Source organism: Doryrhamphus excisus, chromosome 1, assembly GCF_030265055.1.
Source record: "Doryrhamphus excisus isolate RoL2022-K1 chromosome 1, RoL_Dexc_1.0, whole genome shotgun sequence".
Classification (NCBI taxonomy): Eukaryota; Metazoa; Chordata; class Actinopteri; order Syngnathiformes; family Syngnathidae; genus Doryrhamphus; species Doryrhamphus excisus.
In genome coordinates, this window is record NC_080466.1 from 26,398,270 (window position 1) to 26,416,851 (window position 18,582).

At 43.9% G+C, this 18,582-nt stretch overlaps 1 protein-coding gene across 7 annotated transcripts in view; it reads right to left on the bottom strand.

The window, feature by feature from the left end:
• Nucleotides 1-18,582, bottom strand: part of LOC131120346 (runt-related transcription factor 2-like) — a 116,346-nt gene that overhangs the window by 15,529 nt on the left and 82,235 nt on the right. For 6 of the 7 annotated variants that reach the window (XM_058065220.1, XM_058065225.1, XM_058065219.1 and 3 more), the window contains 2 exons: nucleotides 5,355-5,623; nucleotides 3,511-3,667 (listed from right to left, as the gene is read on the bottom strand). In XM_058065220.1, coding sequence (XP_057921203.1) covers nucleotides 3,511-3,667; nucleotides 5,355-5,623 — 426 coding nt within the window. Of the gene's footprint in view, nucleotides 1-3,510; nucleotides 3,668-5,354; nucleotides 5,801-18,582 lie in introns of those variants that run through there. The other variant, XM_058065226.1, reaches the window with a different exon arrangement.

Genomic DNA, 18,582 nt, shown 5'->3' on the forward strand with positions numbered 1-18,582 from the left:
GGAGGATTAATGACAGACACCGCTGGCGTGTGTGTGAGAGGGTCTATTTAGCTTGGCTGGCACGCTCTAAATGGAGGTTTGACTGCGGGAGACAGTGTGTCGTTAAGCAGACTCTGCAGCGTGAGTGGGCGACAGGCATTTTAATAGTCACTTCCTCTCGCCATAAGAGTGTGTGCGTGCGCCTGTGTATGTGCGAGCGTGCGCGCGCGTGCACCAGGAATGCCGTGAATCAACGCTCCAGGTCAGCAGCAGCATGAACAGTAAAAAGGTATGCGTCATGTCACCGTGGCAACGAACGGCGAAACAGGAAATGGGGGGGGGGGGGGGGTTATATGCGGCGACTCATCGCCGCAGCTGTCCGCACGTGGGCGTCCTGCTCGTTCACTGACTGTAAACATGAGGACAGATGCAACAGGTGTCCTGCAGGACGGCCGTGACTGGGACGCTAGGAGCTACAACTGAAGACTGACTTTATTTCTTTTACACCAATGTATGTTTACTACAACACCTCAACGTGAAGGGGACCTAAAAAAGGGCGTATCCTCGTGTTAAACCACGTCAAAGTTTCCGACAACGAGGTGGAAGTGAGCCTTGAAAGACTTTTGGGATGGCTCTGAACACAAACACCGGCTCACTTCCTTATATATGTGCGTGCCCGGGTATAAGCTCTAGGCCTGCCCTCCAACCGGCCACAGCAGAGTGGTCCGTGGGTGGAATAAATTAAAACAGACTGTTTTGGATATCCAAGGAAATACAGCTGGGATAGGTGCAGATTCTGGAAGATCAAGAAAGCTTTTGTGCATCATGTGTAGCTGCTCTATAGGAGTCCACACCTCACTAAAAAGGGCCAAAAATGAGCATAATAGTCCAGCCCCTTTAAACCAATCAAAGTTATTTGTGGAAAAAAGGCGCAATAACAAAAATTATAAAACACTAAATAGTTGACCAATATCAAAACAGCTAAATTCCATGCTAGCCTAGGTGGTGCGGTGAAGACACTTTCAGTGAAATTTTGGCAATTTTGGTTTTTCTTTGGTTAGTTTTTGGTCGAAACAATGCTAATGATGATAACCATAAAACAGGAAGTACCACATATAGCGGTTGTTTCTAACTTTACCGAAGTACTTCATGTTAGCCGCTACAAGTGAAAGGATAACGTTTATTATTATAGATTTTACAGCTGAGTTAGTTTATCCCTAATTGGAATAATAAACATGAAAGTAGCATCTCCATGTGTAGCTTGGAACGCCGCGGGGAAGCAAGAGTGAATCGGGCGATGGGCTAAATGTCAGCTGATGGATGTTATACAACATCTACAAAGTGACGTTTGTGTGATGGACCCAAAATACCTGCATTTTTAATGTCAATCATCTGGGAAATCTTCTGAAAAAGTAAGGAAAATTATGGCAAACAAGGGAAATTTGGATAACCCACTAGGATTTCCCCTGACGCAAGACAAAATGGTCCTGGTGTGATGACTGCTGGTGCAACCGTGCTGCTTTTATTCTGAAGGCCTGGCTTTACCGGCTACAGGATGTATATGCTGATGTTGCTCCGGCGTTACTGGAAACCGTGCTACTAGGGCGTGAAAGTTAAACATGTGAATAACACGGGAGGCGTGTGGGAAAGATGGTTTCCTGGTGGGGGGGGTGGAAACAGGAGGCAACCTGCCAACTGTACGTTTCCAAGGTGGGTGCGCTATGAAGTGTAATGATGCTATCAAGAGTATCTGTTTACGCTAGCCTGCCATGCTATCAATCCCGGCTGTCACACCTCGGCCGTGTCATCACCCCCCCCGCCCTCGCTCCCCTACGCCAGGTATTCATTTCAGACACCTCGTAGTCTGATCTCGCCGGGAGCTCCTATGTCACTTCCTGTCGCCAGATTCTGTGTCACCGACATGCGTCTCCACAGCAACGGGCCAACCACCCTGATAACTGTCCTTTTTGCCCCTCTTCTTACCTCCTCGGCCTCCCCAGACAAAGCTGCGGAGGATGGGAACGTCTCTCTTCTTACAGTATCGTGTACGGAGCACACCTTCACATCGTGAAAGGCATTTTGGAACGCTGTGCCGCATGTGTCCGTGCTGCACGGAGCGAATGTGAATGACACGTTTAAATGTTTGTTATTACATCGTCTTTTTAACAACAACTATCTCCACCGGCCGCCATGAAGCAACTACTTCCTCCACAGGCCACACCCCCTCCACTCAGGAAAGACAAAGGTGGAAAATCGTTATTTTTAAGTGCTGCTTTTTTATTTTTAACGCTAAACTATGAGCTGACAGTTAATGAACGCACTGTTCAAGAGCTGATGATTGGTTGGTCATGAAAAATGACAGCAGCATCGAATATGCTTTGATGCGACTTTGAAAACATGGCGGCCGACCTCAATACACGACTTTATGAATAACGCCGGGGTATACTTCCCGCAGAAATCCTCTTGAGAAAGCGTCTTTATTCTCCCTGCGGTATCTGCTGCCAAACTGCAGGGGGCAGTGTATCCAAACCACTTGTCTAAACTACAGCTGAAGAAGTTTGCAATTGTTTACTCGACTTCCAAGTAGGAAGTGCTGCTGAAATGAAAAGACCTTGCGGATGCGGAAAACATAAAACAGTGTTAAGAGAAACAGCAATATATTTTTTAAAACTTATATTATACTCTAAACTTACTATATTGGATAATATGAACGTAAAGTTGACTATAGGGGTGTTATTTCATGTTTAGAGGGCTCTAATGATGTTCAACTTGGTTTTGGTAACTATGAAAATATTCTATTCATAAAGAAGAAATCCTTCTTTGCAGAAATGATATTACAGTCGGGTCGGGAAGGGAAGCAAGTCACCGTGGTAAATGAGGGATTACTGTACATGCATTTTGAAATATTGCACAAAATACATATTCGCAGAAATAATTAAAAAAATATTTTAAGTACATTTGCCCACATAAAAAATGTTCTTAAAGTACATTCACACATATATGGTAATTTTTGTACACATTTGCACATGTAAATACCTTTTTAATACATTTACACATTGTATTTTCATAAATTATACATTATATAATATATTATATGTATGATAAAAAAATACATTTTTACAGGTACAAAAAAACGCATTTTGTTCATATAAATGCATCTTTAAAAAACATGTGTTAAAACTTTTAAATGCATTTTTAAATACACTCTCCCATATAAATGTGTTTTTTAGAAATACACTTTCACATACAAAGCATGTTTGAAATCCATTTTCAGATATAAATGTATATATTCACACATAAATCATGATATAAATAATAATCTAATGTCATTTGTGGATGTGTTTTGATTATATGTTTCAATTGTTTTCATTGCTCCACCTCAAAACCACTGACAAGGCTTTTATCACAAAACGCAACTTATTTTCTTTTCTTCTTGGTGAAAAGAAAAGAAAGAAAAATGCAAGAATGCATGGGCCGTTATGGAGTTATGCTAGGCCGAAGGTGAATCAAGGTGTGGAGCGCGGGCCTCACCTCTGCCGCTGCGGCCCACGAAGCGCAGGTCGTTGAAGCGAGCCACCTGGTTTTTCATTACGCCCGAGGCGTTCCGTAGCTCTGCCGAGTAGTTCTCGTCATTTCCCGCCATGACGGTGACCACCGTGCCGTCGGGGATATCTCCCAGGGCCACCACCTGGCAGGAGGAGAGAAGGTGACTCAATCAAACATGGAAGACCACCACAGATATGGAACCGTTTATAGTCAGGCTTTTGTATGATTTGGTTTTCGCTGATAAATCAAAATTATAACCCAATTTTCATAAAACATGCAGGGTATTTTCTAATAAAAGGAAAATAGAACTCCGGGAAACTGACTGAAGACCTCCTCCAACGATGAAGAATCCTAATTTGGGTCAGCCTACCACCCTCCTGTCATTTATTTTTTAGAATATTTCCTAAAACAACATAAAATATCCTTTCTCGCAACGTCACACGGGTGTCGAAACGATTCCATCTGCACCAAAACGTAAAAAGACACGCCTGGCTCACGTCCATCTTTAGCATAATCTGCACCACCTTCTACAGAGGGACCATCGAGAGCCTGCTGACCAACTGCATCTCCGTCTGGTCTGGGAGCTGCAAGGCCTCGGACTGGACGTTACTGCAGAGAGTGGTGAGGACAGCGGAGAAGATCATCGGGACCCAGCTCCCCCCCATTAAGGATCTGCTCTGACCCCACACACCCCCAGCATGGACTGTTCTCTCGCCTGGCATTGGGGAGAAGGCTCTGCAGCATCCGCTGTAGGACGACCAGGTTCAGAGACAGCTACTTCCCCCTGGCCATCAGACTGCTGAATGCCAAATAAGCCCCTCTACCTTTACTTACATTATTATTATTTATTTAAATTATTTAAAATATTTGGGCAATTTACTGTTCACGCTGCACTTTACATTATGTTGTACATATTTGGTGTCTATTCTATCTATTTATTCTCCACATTATTATTATTATTTATTATTACTTATCTTCTTTTGTGTCTGTTATTATATGGGAGCCAGGCAACGACATTTCGTTGGCAATTTCACTACTGTGTTTTTGTGCAATGACAATAAAGGGAGTCTATCTATCTATCTATCTATCACACTGTCAATCCTACATCCGGACCGGCAACACAACCAGCCTGGTTGGAGGTAATTATACGCCTTAACCACATCTGACAACCTTCACCTTCCAGCTGATATCATAACCACCACATTGCACAACAATAACAACAACAAAAACTACAACAAGGCCTCACTCAAGATTCCCATGAAGATTCCTGCAGGGAGACAGCGGGACACAAGAAAAACGACTCAAACGACACACAGGTAATAAATAAAACGGGTAATAAATAAAAAACAAATATAAAGCTTCATATTTTTAGTTTTTTAGCCAAGCTAAGCTTTGGAATCATGTTTGAGACCACATCTAAAGAGTCATCAAAAGCTTCTTTTATGGGAAACAAGCTGGAGTTAAAAAGCTTGAGGGTGTAGAAAAAAATTTAACATTGATATTTTTATATATATGAAGCAAAATTAGGTGTGAAATTATTTCTAACAAATGACTTCATGCATATTTTACATTTTTGTTTGTAGCTTTTTCACTTGAATCCCCCACTAACGCCATTAATCAATTCATTTTGTGGGAAAACAGCATGAACATGCTTTTTAACATTTTAATAGCTTCATTAATGTCAAAATGGCTTCCTTAAACGACAACATAAAAAAGAAAAGACTAATTGATTCCTTCAGCGACTGGGGAGGATTTAGAGAACATCCACAGTCAAGTTAAATCAAAGCAAGTGTTTGAAGGCAACATGTTGCATTTGTGCCATTTCTTACCTTAAAAGCCACCGGCAGCGTCTTGTTGCATCGCCAGTGCGACGGCAGCACCGAGCACAGAAAGTTGGGGCTGTCGGTGCGCACCAGCTCGGCCGGGTGGTCCGCAATGATCTCCGCCATGCTGCGGTTCTCGTGGGCGCGCAGTCTGGGCACCGCCACCGCCGCCGCGTCGGGCTGCCCGGCTCCCGGCGAGCTCACGTCGGTCATCTTGCCCGGGACCGGCTGGAGGCTGTTGGACGGCGGGCTGAACCTCCGGCTGGCGCTGGGATCTACGGGAATGCGCATGACAACGGGGCGGATTAACAAAAAAACACAAAAAACAAATAAAAAGTAGAAGAAATCTGAGTGGGAATGGAAGCGTGGAGTCCCGTGGAAGACTGCGGTGGTAGCTCCTTTCTGCTTCTATGGGGCAGGAGGAGGAAAACCACGCGTGGGGAGTGTAAGAAAGAGGAGGGAGGTGGAAGTGTGTGTGTGTCTTTTTAAAAGTCACCCCCACGCAGTTTTTTTGCGCGCGCACACACGCACATGTGTGGCTATAAATAACGTCCACACGTGGAAAAATTAAAACTCTTCTTTCTTTTTTTTTTTTAGGGGGGGGGGGGGGGGGGGGCGGTGAAGTCACGGCAGCTCCATGTGTGCGTGGGAGAATCCCCCGATTAAAAGTCAACCAAACGCGTGTACGTACCCACATAATCCACCATCTGATCATCCCTCAAACGCACTTTTGTAACGACGTGCTGCATTCACGTACCGTCACAGTGTGTGTGTGTGTGTGTGTGTGTGTGTGTGACGGAGAGAGAGATCCTCCCTACGAGTCCCAACGTATTAGTCTGTAACCCAGATGCTGTATCATTTACAATCAGCTAGAATGTATAGATAAATATTACAACAGGATTATGTATACATCTTTTAACATTTTTAATTTCATGTTTTTCATATTTTTAGTTTCTAAAATTTGTTATGTCATCAACCACAAATGCCCCACCAGGCTGCCTTTTAGACCACATTGCTTACTAGTACAAATTCTATTTTTATTTATCACAATGTCTAATTTTGTGGACTAACTAGTAATATTTTAATCAGAAAAAAACCCAATTAAAAACTTAAAGATTGTATATGTTGATAAAGGATATTCATTTGAATATATATTTTTAGCTTAAGTGCAGTATATTCATTATATTATTATTACCTTAACTCAATCGTGCAAATAAATCATAATTAAATTATAATTAACATATTAGTCCTGAGAGTAGTACTTGAATTGTCACGAGCAAACAAATAAAAAAGTAGTACAGTAGTACTAAAGTAGAAGTAGTACAAGTAACACTTAAACATGTGTACTTTTTACTAAAATACACTAAAATAGTGTTCTTACTAGTATGACTAATAATTTCATGAATTAATCAAAATTGTTTTTAGTGTGCAACCATATTTTCAATGCACAAAATGTTCTTGCCTCTAACTAAAATATTCCTAAAAAATGTAAAAACATCTCTAAGCTAAGAATTAAAAAAATATACATAAACTAACTAAAGAATATAGTGCCATTTAGTATAGATGTAGTAATAGATGATAGTACTATATGGCTGTATGATAAACGCGTGTACTATATGTGTTCCTCTGCAGAGGGCATCATTGACCCTTGCTTCATTCTCTCTCATTCATGACCCCCCCCCTAGATTACCCATGGGTCTCCAGCGAGTCTCGCCGCCTGCCACATCACAGCGGCGTGTGCGATGCCACTGCACTACTGCTTGACTTTTCCATGGCACTGAAGCAGCGTTTACTGCCGACAAAGCGCTTTATTCTCCCAGCCGGCGACGACTCCTAAGCAGACTCGTTACTGTTTGGCCCTCGGAGGTGGAATGGAATGGAATGGAATACTTTTTCACTCGCGTCTTAAACCCCAGTAAGTGTGTGGCCCCATCCTGATTTTTAAAAAAATTATTTCAGATCATCAACAAATTAGTTGAATGAACAAAATGTTTGAAATGAAACTTTTTCTTATTAAGGGAGAAAATAATCCAAACCTACATGACCTGTGTGAAAAAGTGACCCCCCCCCCCCCATAAAAACACAAGTTAACTGGGATTAATTGAGATCTATCCGTCTGGAAAAGGTTATGAAGCCATTTAGCCGTTTCTAAAGCTTTGGGACTCCAGCAAAGCACAGTGAGAGTTATTATACACAAACGGCGAATACATGGAACAGTGGTGAACCTTCCCAGGAGTGGCCGGCCGACCAAAATGACCCCAACTCATAGCAGCAACGACTCATCCTAGGTCACAAAAGACCCCACAACAACATCCAAAGAACTCACTTGCCTCAGTTAAGGTCAATGTTTATGACTCCACCAGAAATGGTCTGCGTGGTCTGAGTTCCAAGACCAAAACCACTGCTGAGGCTGGTCTCAATTTTGCCAGAAAACATCTTGATTATTAATATTAACTATTATTATTATTGTTATTAAGACCTTTGGGAAAAGTAAGTATAAAATAAGACAAAAGTTGAACTTTTTAGAAGGCGTGTGTCTTATTACATCTGGCTAGGCCGGTCACAATACCAAATTTAGTTGGGCGATAATTGAATTCAATTATATATCGGGTTATATTATAATTGTATTTATATATCGTTGATATTCAATATTATGACAACACATTTTAATTAATTAATTTCATGCATGGATGCCTGCATGCGGTGTAGTGTCTTGTCCAAACTAGCATGTTAAGAAACTTGAATCCGGTATTGGAAGAATACAGTATGGTGAGTTATGGTGAGTCCCAAATCGGACTCTCCAGACTCTCTCGGTAGCATTGCGTCAATGAAAAGAAAAGTGAAAAATGACCGTAGTCCGGATGCAAGCCAGTCAAACACCGCAGGTATAAGTTCAAACTTACACTAAAACTCAACTTACACATCCACCATAGGAACACAACTTACTCTTAAAACGAGGACCTATGTGGACCCTCGGTGGGAAAAGTTTGGACACCCCCTCTTTATGGTAATTACCAACTTTAAAAGTAGAGTAATTTAGTATGGAATTGTCCAAAAGGTGACCGAGTGGCGTCAGAGATCATACATTAAAAAATGCTAGCTTGCAGCCTGGCCTAGGAAGCGCCGCAAACATATCTGCTCATGATAGACGGCTTGTATCATCTGGCTTTGCTTGCGCGTGTCCAACACCTGCACCCCTCCTGCATTGTGTGAAGCATCGCATCTGCTGCTTCAGGTCCGCAGATGTTCCTTGGAACAAAATCCAACGCAAGAAAAATGGCTCAGATGAAATCATTATTAGCTCCTAAACCATCGAAACCGGCAATCAAATGTCCTTACAGACACTAAGGGGCATATTTGCATGCTTTGATAGACAGGAATCTTTAACCTAGCATGCCCCCCCACCCCGTTAGGTGACAGAAACGTTTTCACACCCGCCTGTTTTGGAATACTATTGAGAAATGGATAATATCTATGTTTACTTATCTGTAGTGTACAGACTGAACCAGAAACTGAAACCAGAAAAATGCAACAAAATGGAGAGCAGTAAAAACGTATTCAAGAGTCAAATTGCATGTTGAGTATGATAAATTTGTACATGCTGGCAGGTCTGCACTAACATTAAAACTACCCCCCCCCCCCACAGTTTGAGAAACACTGCTTTAACCTCACACAACACACATTTTATTCATCACGCTACTTCTGAACAGCACTTTCCAGCTTTGTTTAGCAACAGCGATTGTGTTGTCGAGGCGTTCGCCGAGCGCAGCTGGCGCTGTTGCTCGCCGGCCTGGCTCCCAGCTGCGAGACCTCTCTCTCATCTCGAGTGTTATTCATCTACCGGATCGAGTCGCTGCACGGTAGCAGCGTAGAACCGCAACTGCTCCACATCGAGAAAGGATATTTATTTTATGATCTATGGGAATATTGGAGTTCCGCCTTGCTTGCTTTAAAAAAAAAAGTTTCAAAAAAAAAATCAGCTGACGCTAATTTACTGTTGATTGCGCAGTAAAAGCTTGTGTTCTGAATCCAGCTTGGAGTGCTGGAGGCAGTACAGACCGCAAATATGTCCATACACCGTCTATAGCGCTGTCAGCTGAGTAGCAGTGTCTGTCGCACAAATAAAGACGACCGCCACTGAGGCGCTATGCGTTCGTACAAACGCATTCCTCCGTGCCAATAAAAGCCATGGTTTGGTTGTAGTGTTAAAATCATGTTAGCCTAAGCTCTTCTTTCATTATTTTGGGTGTTACTTGAACCCTGTCGAGCGAAAAGAACTGGATCCCTCAACACAGCTAAAGTTCCAGTCGCTAGTAAAATAGCAATATTAAACTAACGAGTTGTCAATAGTCATTCAACTCTGAAAATTGAAAGGGCTCAGCAGTGCAGAAGGAAAACAAGATGCCATCTGTAAAAAAAAAAAAACAGGAATCAAACCGTGTTGTTTCAATGAAACGTCAGTCCAAACTAAAACAAAAGCAATTATATGCTAGGACTACGTTAAAAAGCCATAGCATTTCAGTATGTGGAATCAAACTATGGAATGGATTGAGTAAGGAAATCAAACAATGCACAACGATGAGCCAATTCAAGAAACAATACAAGCAGTTGATGTTTGCTAAATACAAGGATGAAGAGTCTTGAACCAGTCATGACGTGCTATATATATCACTATATTGACACTTACTATGGTACCCATTATGGCATTGGATATTGGTCATATCACCTCCTACTTAAAAAAAATAAAATAAAATAAAAATAAAAAAAAATAAATGAATTAAAAAATAAATTAAATAATAATAAATAATATTAATAATAATAAAATAAATAATAATAATAAAATAAAAATAAACTTTATTAGGAAAGCAATGTGAGTGTGAATGGTTGTTTGTCTATATGTGCCCTGTGATTGGCTGGTGACCAGTCCAGGGTGTACCCCGCCTCTCGTCCAAAGACAGCTGGGATAGGCTCCAGCACCCCCGCGACCCTCGTGAGGAAAAAGCGGTAGAAAATGAATGAATGAATATTAGGAAAGCAGGAAGTGAACAAATGTAACAGTTACTGATTGTAAAAGTACCAGATGGAGGGGTAGGATTTAATAAGCTTTGCTTCTTCCTACTCCTTTTGGACATGTGGAACTGGGAACTGATTATGGGATGCATTCAATTGTAATCTGATGCATGTTCAAATGAAATTAAACCATTACCATTACTTTTGCTCAGTGGGAAAGCAACATTTTGCAGGTTTCGGAGGCTGTGACATCACGCCACTGCACGCCATTATCGAAGAAATGATTAAAAAAAAAAAAAAAGAGCAACAGAGCCTGGCCTGTTTTCCCGGGCGCACACTGTCATCATAGCGGAGGAGGAAAAGTACAGCCACTTAAGAGCGGCGGATTGAGGCCTCATTTCACAGCACTGCATTTTTCAAGACACTTAATTATAGCTTTTAGAAGAGGCCAGTGACGAGGCCCCGGCTCGCAGCTACAAAAGGGGATGTTTCCATGTTTGGACGCCCACCAGCGGAGATGCCTGCCAGTGCGGCCAGTCGGCGAGGCTGCCAGGTTGGGATCAGTCCCATCAGGGAGTAAAAATCAGGAGCGTGAGACGGGTATTAGGGCATTAGTGGACCAGGACGCCAGATAGCTGACCCTGCTTGTTGATGACGGACAGTAACCTTACCCTTGGTGACCTCATTATGTTCCGGATCTCATCTAAGCCTTTAATGAGTGTTTGTCACTGAACCTGTGATGTCAGGGTTTGTTTGGGTCAAAAGCGGCACACATTCTGCTGTGTACCCGCTAAAACTTTGGTTGGAATAACGCCTCTGATATTCCACTCCCAGCCTCGGAGTGAATGGAGGGAACGAGACATGGAGAAATTGAGTGGGTGTCTTCTCGCTGCTTGTGGTGTGAGGGAGTAGGGGGGAGGCGGGGGCATGAAGACAATTTCCTCTCTGCTCTTATTATTGCTCTGACTGTCTGCCGCCTAGCGCCTTCACGGAGGTCCCTAATTGAGCTCGCTTGTGCTGAAAAATAGGCACCAGAGACGAACTCCTTTTGGGATTGGGAGACAAAAAGCGAGGACAAAAATGCACCAATCAGCTTGCATCGGTAAACACTGATCAGGCTTTCTGCGTGAAAACAGAACAAACTGACAGACTAATGAATACAAAACTCAAGAGTGCAAACGATGCGTTCAGTTCCACTCACAATGGTACAGTTCGGATTGGTAATCCCTGACTGGAAATAGTCCAAAAAAGCTCGATAACTTTGTCTTCTACTCTGAATTAATGGGCAACCCTGACAAACAACTGCGACCAATACCCCCCAAAAAGCTTGCAGAACATTGGGACGGTCTGGTTCGCCCACTTTTCAACTGTACCGCCTCAACAAGAACCACACAGCGTTTTGTACGTATATTATTCCCAAAAACATGCCAAAAATGATTTCAACTTCTTGCCGCTTTTGTCATCAAATAGCAGCTAGCAAATATCTTTACAACCTCAGGCATTTTCGTCCGGGTGGCTCTGTGCAGCCTTAATGTCACCAGCGACGCTATTATTAGTCCTTCCCTTTTGTTCCGCTGCACCAGCCATCAAACTCTCCCTGGAGCGGCCCAGAGAGTCTCCGAGGCGGCCTGCTTTTCGCTTCTATCACTCAATCAACTCCGATCACGCTATTAATCAAACCACCCCCCCCTCGGCGGGCGTGCTGGAGGGATTAGCTGGAGGGGAAATGCAGCGTATCAAGGAGTGGTACTGGAGCGCGGCTGGGAACAGGAACCCTGTGAGGAGCGTTTTTCTTGGATGGAGACCTTCTGTAGGTGCTAAAGACAATACAGACGCTCAAGTCGGGGCCAAAATTCCGCTCGACACATTTCCCTTCCTCTGTGTGTTTCGCTGGCCCACTTCCTCTCTGCAAACCGGCCGGCTAGTATCCAAATATTATGAGTACATCGGCAAGACACGCTGCTCTCATGTGTCCGGGTCCGTTTTGGACTTGTGTTCACGGCGCAAGGTAAAACTAACAGCAGATTTATTGGGCACCCTTTTGACTCTGTTGATCTCAGTGTCGGTCCGTCACGAGCCGGATGATTTATGTGATGGAGGGTGATTAGAGGGTAAGGTGAGGTGGATACAGGGACTACGGGGACCGGGACTCGCCAGGGAGATATCAGCTATCACGTCCACTTGGAGATGGGGGGGTTGGAGGCAAGGACGGATAGGGAAGGAGGAAAGGTGCTAAGGGTGTAAGTGGAAGTTCACTGGGTTCAAACTGACGGCCTACAGTATATAGCAACGATTCTCAACTAGCCGGTCCGACATTTGTTAGGATATCATGGTAAGCTTGAGTCGCACGGGAAATGGAGTGACGGTGGCTCCTGGTACTGGTATATAGACGTAACATCGAGGAGTGACGGTGGGTCCTGGTACTGGTAGTATATAGACGTAACATCAAGGAGTGACGGTGGGTCCTGGTACTATATAGACGTAACATCAAGGAGTGACAATGGGTCCTGGTACTGGTATATAGATGTACCATCAAGGAGTGACGGTAGGTCCTGGTACTGGTAGTATATAGACGTAACATCAAGGAGTGACGGTGGGTCCTGGTACTATATAGACGTAACATTAAGGAGTGACGGTAGGTCCTGGTGGTGATATATAGACGTAACATCAAGGAGTGACGGTGGGTCCTGGTACTGGTATACAGACGTAACATCAAGGAGTGACAATGGGTCCTGGTACTGGTATATAGATGTACCATCAAGGAGTGACGGTTGGTCCTGGTACTGGTATATAGACGTAACATCAAGGAGTGAGGGTGGGTCCTGGTACTGGTATATAGATGTAACATGGAGGAGTGACGGTGGGTCCTGGTACTGGTATATAGACGTAACATCAAGGAGTGAGGGTGGGTCCTGGTACTGGTATATAGATGTAACATGAAGGAGTGAGGGTAGGTCCTAGTACTGGTATATAGATGTAACATTGAGGAGTGACGGTGGGTCCTGGTACTGGTATAGACGTAACATCAAGGAGTGACGGTGGGTCCTGGTACTGGTATATAGACGTAACATCGAGTGGTACCGTCTTAAAATCCAAAACCTTTCATGTCTACTGCTTGCAGACCAAATTGTCATTTATAGCAATTGTCTATCATTGGCAGTAACGTGAAGTCCTGTCAAAAAACTGGAATCAATCAATCAGATAAACAGAAAATAAAAACAAAAATAATAGCGGAGAATGCGGAGATAGCGGCCGCAGCCTTGGCAGCGCACGTTGAGGGTTTGGATCTCCTGATCGCATTCCAGCCGGGAGCCACACCGCAATGCTGAACTCTGCAACCTGGACTTGTAGATCCAGATATGATTTGAGCTCATCAGGAGAGGAGGAGGAGGTGGAGGAGGAGGTGATGAATTGAGCCTCCAGAGATGACACTGAACGACTCATGGCAGGGACTCTGCAGGAGGTGCCTGCAAATCTAAAGGCCCATTTCCACCGAGTTGGTCCAGTTTGGATCAGTAAATCTTGATCAGGGTTAAGTTTCTATTGCAGGGTATGTAGGCGGGATGGCAATAGCTACACTCGTTAGGACAGTGAAACCGCTGCACACAAACGGGTGAACGTTACCGTGGTATTTTATTTTTCAAACAACACCAATACACCCCATGGCGGCACTATTACGTTTAGTTTGGCTATGTCTCACTTTGTGACGCCCTTACTTTCACTTTGCATTTTGAGTGCGATTGACTTGACTACATGTATACTAGCATATCCTTCAAAGCATTTTCAGCACATCCTATAGGGGGCGCCATAAATGGCATTTACAGTTGTGGATCCTGGATGTACAAATCACTCATGAATTCAATGAAAAAGCATCACGAAGTAAAATACGTTGATATTAATTATCATGCTGGAACAGCCTCCAGTATGGCTGAATGACAACAATTCTGCAAAGATGATTTTTATGCCCCTGTGTTGCATGAATATGAACATAACCCCCCCTCTACCCCCTCCCTGATTGTTTCAAATAAGCAAAAAGAGCTCAAATTGCCTTTAAAAGTGTTTGTCAGCAAAAAAAAGACTGCTATTTTTGTTTGTGCCAAGTGTACAGCCTTCCAGCCAACCTCCCTTCATTGCAAACAGGAGGAAAACAATGCGAGTGAGAGGTCTGTTGTTTAGCTTTGAATTGTCTTTGACAGAGGTGAGCGTCTTGACGTTCCAACGAAAAAGCATCACAAAGTAAAATACGTTGATATTAATTATGTCTATATTGACATTTACAATGTCATCACTTTAAATTGATTTTAAATTGATAAAGTTGCACATTGTCCCTGTTAAATAAACAATAAACATAAACAAAGATACGTTGGAAATGCTGACTGGAACTGTATAGCTCCGCGTCACATGTTGGATAACTGTAATTATGTTCTCGAACATTCCCGTGCGCTCTGCTCCTCGTCAGGGCTGACGCCACCGAGTCCAAGACCAAGCGAGACCGCCGGGTCCCACCGGGACCATCACGGGTTGTGAAAGGCTGCTTCTCAAACATTTCATGGTGTTGTATCATGGCAGAACCTTCGGCGGGATGCGGTCATGTGCTGACACTTAAATTGCGCGCTTGAAATACGACCGCCTTAAATCTTCCATGCCTGTTTTTTTTTTTTCATAGCCTCGTAGATCATACTTAAATCTCTGCGCATCCTCGGGAGAGCTTGAACGCTCCTCCTTGTTGTTGCAGACTCACTGACAGACGATTAAAGACGCCCACCAGGAGCATCCATCCAGTTTTAAACAATACCGGCAGGCTGTCAACCACTTGACGGCCTGCCAAAGTAAAGTGTCCGTTCTTGCCCTGTAAACAGACTTTGAGGCGACACCCTCTCTGAGCTAAGATGCTAAAAGCTACAGCTACGTTTACATTCACACACTTTCCTTTTCATCAGTAATTAAGTCACGTCTGTCAAGTCAATCAAGTCTGATGATTGGCTGATATTTACAACAGGCCCTCGGGGTGGGCTTCCTCCACGCTGCCTGCCGTGTCCATAAAAGCCTTCATGCTGGCCTCAAATGCCATTAGAACCCGATCGCTTGCATGCTTTTTAAAGGTTCATTTTTATGTGAACACGGTGACTGTAATTGTGCGCCCGAGTGTAATTATGCGTGTAATGCACGATTTACATGACCTTTTTTTTTTTTTTTTTTTTTTACACTTCATTTGGTATTTTCTGTCGATATTTTGGCAAATTGTACTGGAAACATCGTCAGGAAGAACTTATCTTTCTCCCTGACAGCTCCAGAGGATGTTCTTTCTGAGAAAATATTTACACTAAATTACACTTTATCATTGCCAGGATCTGCTAAAAAAAAACAACACATTTTCAACTTTCCAATGCTAAATCACATACGCTCACAGGTCACATCATTAGGTACACCGGCGTCATCCAAAATGTATGGAAACATCCTCAATAAAGGTCATTTATCACTGTTATAATTTAACAATAGGTTTATTATTGTGGTTGAGAAGATGGTAGGAGAACCCCCAAGCAATGATCCAAGACTTTGGAGCGGTCTAGTCCGAGTCCTGACCTGAATCCTATTGAGATGCTATGGCATGACCCTAAAAAGGCTTCATGCTGGAACAGCCTCCAATGTGGCTGAATGACAACAATTCTGCAAAGACGATTTTTATGCCCCGTGTTGCATGAATATGAACATAACCCCTCCCTCCCCACCGAGTGTTTCAAATAAGCAAAAAGAGCTCAAATTGCCTTTAAAAGTGTTTGTCAGCAAAAAAAAAGACTGCTATTTTTGTTTGTGCCAAGTGTACAGCCTTCCAGCCAACCTCCCTTCATTGCAAACGGGAGGAAAACAATGCGAGTGAGAGGTCTGTTGTTTAGCTTTGAATTGTCTTTGCTCTGCGGGAGCGTGCTGGCTTTCGCACACTCAGGCAGAGGCGAGCGTCTTGACGTTCCATCACAAGAAACACACAGAGGAAGACATCTGTCAGAAAAAATATCACTCTAATAAAATATTCCTGCTCCTCTGGGATGCAGCTTTGCTCATTCAGCATCACGAGGAGAAGAAAAGGCCCGTTATTAGTCTGGGTCCAAAGGACGAGAGACAGACCTAGTTCCAAAGCGGCGCAACAGTTGATGGCAAACTCTGAAAAGCCGGAGACAAAGAAAATGAGTCTTCAGATGACTGTACGAGCGCAGCTGACTGAGAGAGTGACAGCCCGTCGACTCCAAACAACACGCACGCTTTGATCTCGCCGAGATGCTTGGCGACGCGACGGCATGGAGGCGCAGGTAGCGTGGAGCGTAACATGAAAACGACAGCGACACAGGCGGAAATGGAAGTCGTGAGCTTTGTGAAGTTGCTCGGCGAGCAGAAAAACCTTCTTAAACTGTCAGATTTGAAGTGAGTGAAACTTGATGCAAAGTTTGACAACGTGAGCGATAACTCGATTAGGGCGGGAGGGAAGATGATGCGAGGGGAAATGTCTCATGCTCTTGAGCAATGTCACAACGTTGCACACAACACCAAAACTGATTGTGGGCTTTCGGATAACGGAACGCAGCAAATTTCTGCTAAATGAAGGCGAAGGGCTATTATTAGCATATTTGTCGACCGGACTCTTGAAAGAATTTAGCAGCGCAAGGGGGTGGGGGTGCATGACCCCCCAGCAAAAATCAGATGCACCAAATTTAATGGCATCGTTCTGACTTAATGAAAATATGCATTATCGTGCATCAATATCTTGTTCATTCATTCATTCATTTTCTACTGCTTATCCTCATGAGGGTTGCGGGGGGGTGCTGGAGCCTACATTTCATCCCGAGGGCTTTTTTTGGGAAATGTTTTTCATCAGGTAATGACACAGCACAAGCCTTTAATTAGCACATTTTTCTTCAATTGCACAAACACGTTCAATCAAAAAACATTTTTTGGAGAATAAATCTTGGGATTGGGCTGCACGGTGGTCGAGTGGTTTGCGCGCAGACCTCACAGCTAGGAGACTCGGGTTCAATCCCACCCTCTGCCATCTCTGTGTGGAGTTTGCATGTTCTCCCCGTGCATGCGTGGGTTTTCCCTGGGTACTCCGGTTTCCTCCGAAATTCCAAAAACATGCTAGGTTAATTGGTGACTCCAAATTGTCCATAGGTATGAATGTGAGTGTGAATGGTTGTTTGTCTATATGTGCCCTGTGATTGGCTGGCCACCAGTCCAGGGTGTACCCCGCCCCTTGCCAAAGACAGCTGGGATAGGCTCCAGCATATACACAACCCTAGTGGGGATAAGCGGTATAGAAAATGGATGGATGGATGGATGGAGGAGGACGGGAGCTTTAGCAAAAGCAATCCATGTAGATCCATGTACGCTAAGCTATCAAAACAAAACATCAACAAAACAGAAGTCCAATATTGAATAATATATCTCATTCATAATAACTTAATAATCTGCCGACGGCCACTAAAAGACAAGCTGTGCGCCAAAAATGGTGCCTGCCGACATTTTTCTCTAGCTGTACCTGGAGGGAAGTTCACCAATGTGGGCATGTGGACGCCCCCCACCCGCCCCTCTCCATTCAACATGAGCCGCACGCCGTGTTCAAGTTCAAAGACACACCTGCACACACTTCTTTTGTGTCTCTGGGGTGCGTTCAAGTGCATTCTGTGTTGTGTTTGAGCGTGTGCCACAGGTGGTACCACGCTCGTTATGTTTGTCATCACCCTTTTTCCTTCCTCAGAGCGTGGGGGGTGGGGGGTTGGGGATTGAAGGAGGGAAACCGTGTGGGATAAATGACCGCCGCCCCTGCACTGCCAGATGGGAGGTGCTTTGAAGGAGCCCGCCTACGGTACAGTTGGTCCTTGAACGCAAACGGATCTCTTTGCATCCTGCAGTTCCATGAAAGACAATTCAACACAAAAGAGAATTAGTCTGTTCCGGGGTCAAACTGTGGTCAACAAAAAAGCTGTAAAATTGCACACGCAACGCTTGATGTGGCATTCAAGTGTAAAAAGAAGTGTGTGTCATGTTGGTGATGCTTGATGACTTTTGTCATCGTTCCCCCGGCATTTACTACCCATTAGCTTCCTGTTATCACAACTTTGTTATAAAAGGCCTGAGTGGGTGTCGCCATACAGGACGCTCAGGTGCGTTTGATCTGTTGTTTCCGGGCTGGGCGCTGGCTTGGGGCGGCTGTGTGGGCAGGTAATTTGAGCAA